The following is a 6,000-nucleotide window of genomic DNA, read 5'->3' as shown; positions in this document are numbered from 1 at the left end:
AGAAATGATTTACCAGATATACAGTGCAAATGGAAAGTACTCTCAGCGCTTCACTTTTGATGTTGCAGCCTTATTCCAAATTGTTTGAAATTCAATTTCTTTCCTCAAAATTCAACACTCCAGTACAACACTATGACAGTGTATAATTTTTTGTGTGTTTTGCAAAACTCAACCAAGAATGAACGTTTACATAAGTATTCAAAGGAGTTGCCAGTGAAGCTCAAAATATATATGTTTCCACAACTTAAATGGAATAGACCTGTGGTAAATTCAGCTGACTGGACTTGATCTGGAGAGGAAGACACCTGCCTATACAAGGTGATGAAACTAAAGTGGGACTGTTTGGCCATGATGACCATTGTTACATTTGGAAGGAGACGTAACGATGTAACTCCCTTGTAAGCCTGGGAACATCATCACAACGGCTGCAGGAGGTACTTCATATCATGCGCCAAAACACAGATGGCGTCATGAGAAAAGAACATTATTTGGAGATATTGAAGCAACATCGAAAGACGTCAACCGGGACGTTAAAGCTTGGGTGGACATTGGTCTTCCAAATGGGCAATGACCGTAAGCATCCAGCCAAATAATCTTCCAAATTTTAACTTAAATCCGACCAAAGGTTGATCCGATTTAACTTCAGACAGTGAGAAAAAAAAGGTGGATGTGTCTTTTTATTCAGTGTAAGTAAACATCTGGTTTCAAGTGAATGTGCATATGAATCTAAGTTATTTTTGGGGTTAGGTCAATCTGGTACAAGAACCATTACAGTGGGAGCATTGTCCACTGTTGAAAATTTGGCTGAGTCATACTTAGCTAATTATGAGGTACACTGAGCCAAGCAATTCTTTTAGTAATTAAACCCTTCAGGAATTTTCAGATGACCCGATAAATGGACCAGCACAGATTCCGTTAAAGCTGGCTTTATTGTTTAGATATTAAAAGTAATCACACTCTTCAGAGACACAGGCTGTTAAATACATAAATTAAAAGTCGCATCTGATTGAATACTATTACAAATCACTGAGCCCAGCCCTCTTACTGCACACGCAAAAAAAAAAGGTCACTTTTTCTTCTCTACATGTTGAAGTATTTTGCTCATGTGCCTCATGGCTATAAGAGCTGTGAGGACGCAACACATGAAGAGACAGGGGAAGGACACACAAGCCCACCACAGCTGCCGTTCTCCAAACACATCCAGCACTGCGTCCCGTCGCCTGGCGTAGTCCAGAAACAAAGCCTCCAGCTGGAACACGGTGCACAGGGACAGGAACAGGTGGAACACCTGATGACCCTGGCCCACAAAGTCACAGCGGCCGGGGAAGAAACGCTCCGGAATTGGACAGGAGAAGAAGAAGGCAGCCAAAATGAATGAGCCAATCTGCAGGGCGTGAAAGGGGAGGGAGGTCTCCTGTGACCAGGGGACGGTGAGCAGACGGTGGGCTATGGGGCTAATATCTAGCGCGTAGGCGAGGCTGGTGGGGATCAGCTGGCAGATTTTACGCTGCAGCGGATATGGCCGCCTGTACCTGGCCTTCGCAAAACAGCAGCCGGCGCAGGAGAGCCACCCAAAGAAGGCAGCACCGGGCAGAAACATCAACCCAATGCTGTCTCTCCACGCTGGCTCAGAGGAGTAGAAGTAATGGCCGAGTGAGCAGCCGTACTGGTACACCGCCACACCCACGTAGTCCAAAAAGAAGAAGTAGTAGTGAGCACGCTCGGAATGAGACTGCAGGAGGTGAGCTGCCACACTGAGGCACAGATATGTGAGAGAAGACACCATGAAGAGGGCGAGAGGCAGGGAGGCTGCATCCAAGGTGTACCCCAGGGCGCCCACGTTGGCCCACCAGAGAAGCAGCAGTGCTGGAGCTGCGAGCAAGTGAGTCCACACATTCAGGGTTTCATTGTGACGCTGGAAGAGGCTCAGGAGGTAGCAGCGCCAGTCTTGCTGGATGGGGCGGTAGCCCGACAGGATGTAGGGCTCTCGGAACAGAGCAGGGACCTGGGAGGCAGCAACGGTGGGGCAAGGTGATGGCAGGGAGGACGGGAGGAGGTCAGAGAGGCGAAGGAGTCGGCTGAGTTGCTTGACGCTGGGCGTCAAGGTGCTGAACCCCTGCAGAATGTCAGCCGACATGACTTCTGATTGTTACCTTAACCCTGTGGATGAAGGAAAAAGAGTTAGTAAAGGGTTTCTGGATTCTACACCGTTTAGCACCCTGGATGCTTTATACTGAACCTTTTGTGCATAAGACAGATTCTGTTAAGCTCATTTTAATTATTTTTTTCAAAGGAGCACATTCATGAGTGGCATCAATTTTATGGAAACCTTTGAACTTAATGTTTTCACATACAGGAAAGAACTTAAAAGTGAGAACAGTGCTCTACTAAGTGTTACTTACCCTCAAAAGTGAGAGCATGGGGACAGTGGAGTGTGTTTTCATATCTGGAAGCATGTACATGACATCATCAATATGCTAACTGGTGCATGACACCCTGGTTTCTTTTTTTTGTAAAAAGTGATGAATGATTGAGAAGCAGTTCATGTTATAACTACGAACACAAAAGGCTTCAAGCTTTATTGTTTGGACTGAACATAGAACTAAATTTTGTTTGGAATAATTCTTCTTTGTCAATGTTGATCACAGCATCTCGATTGATAGTCCAACTACGTCACATAGCCTGTCTGACGTGGCTCGAACGGTTTAAATCCTACCTTCCTGGAAGAACTGTCTTGTGTGGTATCACAGGGCTTAGTTTTGGAACATCTTCTCTTTCTTTTATACATCTTCACCTTAGGCAAGATGATCAGGCAGTTCCCTAACGTGTCTCACCATTTATATGCTGATGATATTCAGGTGTGTTGTTCTTTTAAGTCTAGTGAATATCTAAATTTGTCCTGCTTGATAAGCTTCGTCAGTCGTCTTAAACAGGTAGAAACACTTTTCTCCTCTGAGAACTAAATAATGGAAATCAGACAATTTCTTGGTGTCCTGGCCTCCTCTGTCATACCCAGCCTTGGCATCATCTTTGATTCCACATCGTCATTGGAGTTCCACTCTCCTGGTTTAACCAGAAACTACTTCTTTCAGCAAAGAAATATTTCAAAGCTTTGAACTTTGGCATGTAAAGTTGAATTAGAAATGATAATTCACGCTTTTATTTCTTCTCGTCTTGTCGTTTGACGTCTTCAGATTGTCTACCGGTACGTAGTAGAATTCATTTTTAATTTTTGGTCTTTACTTTCAGAGCCTTGTGTGGTCACGCTATATCACCGACTCTTTAGAGCCATATCTTGTGGTTTGAGACTGTCTGGCCAAAGGCTTTTCCATGAACGCGTTCTAAAACCAGACGAGGTAGTTCCGTTAGAGACATGTTAGATATCGGTTTTGTTTTATGGTTGCATTGCTGTTAACCACCATATTGTTTTATCCAGTGAAAAATCGCTATACAAATACAGTTCACCTCACCTCACCTGCTTTCTGTGCTTAAAATTCCTCTAGTAGAGACACATCTAATCCACATGGTGTCGTGCCCTGTCCAAACAAAGGTGAAGACAGTCTCCTGCATGCGTCCCCAACAATAGCTGAGGTATGTGGTCCGACTTGCAAGAATCCCCACCTCTAATGACAGCTACTGGAAGGAATCCAAGCCAACGCCAATGTTGTCACTGGCTACATGTGAATGGAGCTGTCGCTTCTGCTGAAGGGTGTGCCATTACCTCGACTTCTGAATTGTTTGGCAACACAAATCTGAACAGCACATATCTGACCTTGAGATTTCATAGAAACCATATAATATCTGGAGGATTCACAAATTACCGTGAGAAATTTGTTTTTAAAAGTGTGTTTTTTTTTAAGACTACACGTGTTCTCTTCAATGCCGGTCGACTTTGTTGACCTCATTGATATTCAAATAAATAAACGCCTACAATCATACACAAGAAGAAACATTGTATGTTGGACTCTTTGTGCGGCGGTTTTGTGCATGAAACCACGACTTCCGTGGCGGCATCATCTGTGTTAGAAAAGAATAAAGCGGTTTTGAGAAGGAGGAGGAACAACGTTTTACCTGCAGCTGCCGAACAGGACGGACACCTGCTGCTCTCCCGAACTCTCGCGTCCCTTCAACCAGCCGGTGGGGAAGAGGACCGTTCACGCTTCCCTGCACGTCCAGACGACTCCTACATGTTGGGCCGAGGAGGAGGTCCGGTTCGGGAGGAAACCGGCAGAAAAGCCCAGCGGTTGACCCGAAGCGGCAGCCCCGGAGAGCTGGAAGTGTGGGGCGGGGTTTGACTGGCCAGGAACGCCCTCCAGGGAGCCTTAGCAACCAAAAATGAATACAAGGCGTTTTATCCATCCATCCATTTTCTGTGCCCCCTTCGAGGCCTGCTGGTGTCCGTCTCCAGCGAACGGTTAGGGCGAGAGGCGGGGGTCACCCTGGACAGGTCGCCTGTCTGTCGCAACAACGCGTTTACAAATTCAAAAATGATACAATAAAAATGTTTCATTTGAATTTAAATGTAAGTTATTTGATTCGTTCTTACATTTACAAAATGTCAAAACATAAACAATGTAGCTCCTCCACTATTTTAGTCTAGTCTCTAAATCAAATACACTTGGCATATGAGAAAAAATAATAATAACGTCAATGTAGCTTTTCAGCAAGAGAAATGTTTTGTTTTTTTTTGTCTTTCTTGAATATATAAAAACGTAGTGGCTCCGCTGACAGATTTTTCGCTTAAAACATGAAAAATGTCTTGTTATAAGTGGGAAATGAATATGCCAGTGAAACTAATTCTTCTTCTTTTTAAAAAAATCTATACTCAAGAATTATTGAGTTAAAACAAATTTAACTGTCTTGCTGAAAAGCAATTATTATTTTTCTTATTTTTGTCTTATTTCAAGTCATATTTGCACTAGAAACTAGACAAACATTTGTGGTAAGATATTTATTTTTTTTACTCCATTGATTCAATCCATAGAGTGTGGGATACATTTCAGGTGTTTATTTCTGTTCAATTTGATGACTAATAATAATAATAATAATAATAATAGTAATTATTATTATTATTATAAACTGAAATTCGGTTTCTCAGAAAATTTTGAAAACCCCATCAGATCAATAACAAATGAGTTTTAATAAACAAATGTTATGAAATGGCTGCATAACAAAGCTGCAAGCTCTGCTCCAATAACTCAAAAGAAAAGGAATAAAAACCTGAATCATGTGTGTAATAAATCTGGGCAGCATGTAAGTTTAATTCTTTTTAACTTAATTACTGACAGAAACACATCTATATTCCAATGTATTGAAATGCTAAATTCTTTTAATTTCATATTTTTCTATGCAACGTAACTAAAAACAGGTTTTCAAAACTCCTCTTAGTAGTTTTCTTTTTGGGGTATTTTTCAACTAACACGGAGTAGAGAATAACTGAAGAGCCTAAGGAAATTACAAATGGTTTTAAAATCCTCTGCAAATAAAACAATCGGTGTAGTGTGGCATCTGTATTCACTTCCCAAAATAGCTCAAGCTCAGTCACATTGGATTGACAGCATCTGTGACCAACAATCTTCCAGTTTTCTCGCTAGATTACAAATATTTCCTTTGAGTAGGCCATTCTAACAATGTAAAAATGGTCTCGTTTTAGCCACCCCATTGTAGCCCTGGCTGCATGTTTATTGTTGTTATCCTGATGGCCTGGTTTCCATCTTTTGCAGCTTCTCTTCCTGGAATGCCCTGGATTGATCTTCATCCATCAATTAGAATCTATAGAATATCACAGCGGCAAAGGAATCCATTAATATTTCGATAGGTTATAATATTTAATCATGCATTCAAACTGTGATATCCAGTACTGTTTTTTGGTATGTTTGATTCTAAGTGCTTTTGGAAGGTTGTGTTAATTGATCTTTTTATGTTCATTTTATTTTTAATTTTCTTCTTTTTTTCAGGTTTTCAGTCTTTTCAGGTAAATTCTGTGGCAGTAGTTGCCTT

At 41.8% G+C, this 6,000-nt stretch overlaps 1 protein-coding gene across 1 annotated transcript; it reads right to left on the bottom strand.

The window, feature by feature from the left end:
- Positions 1 to 663: 663 nt before the first annotated feature.
- paqr8 (progestin and adipoQ receptor family member VIII) lies at positions 664 to 4,847 on the bottom strand. The gene is made up of 2 exons (XM_028041124.1): positions 4,072 to 4,847; positions 664 to 2,160 (listed from the first exon to the last, which is right to left on the bottom strand). Exon 2 carries the CDS (start codon positions 2,135 to 2,137, stop codon positions 1,067 to 1,069), a length of 1,071 nt encoding a protein of 356 aa, XP_027896925.1. The 5' UTR covers positions 2,138 to 2,160; positions 4,072 to 4,847; the 3' UTR covers positions 664 to 1,066.
- Positions 4,848 to 6,000: the final 1,153 nt, after the last annotated feature.

The sequence above is a fragment of the Xiphophorus couchianus genome, chromosome 15 (assembly GCF_001444195.1).
Source record: "Xiphophorus couchianus chromosome 15, X_couchianus-1.0, whole genome shotgun sequence".
NCBI classification, from domain to species: Eukaryota; Metazoa; Chordata; class Actinopteri; order Cyprinodontiformes; family Poeciliidae; genus Xiphophorus; species Xiphophorus couchianus.
Note: the sequence above shows the minus strand (reverse complement) of the source record. Positions and strands in the feature narration are given on the sequence as shown.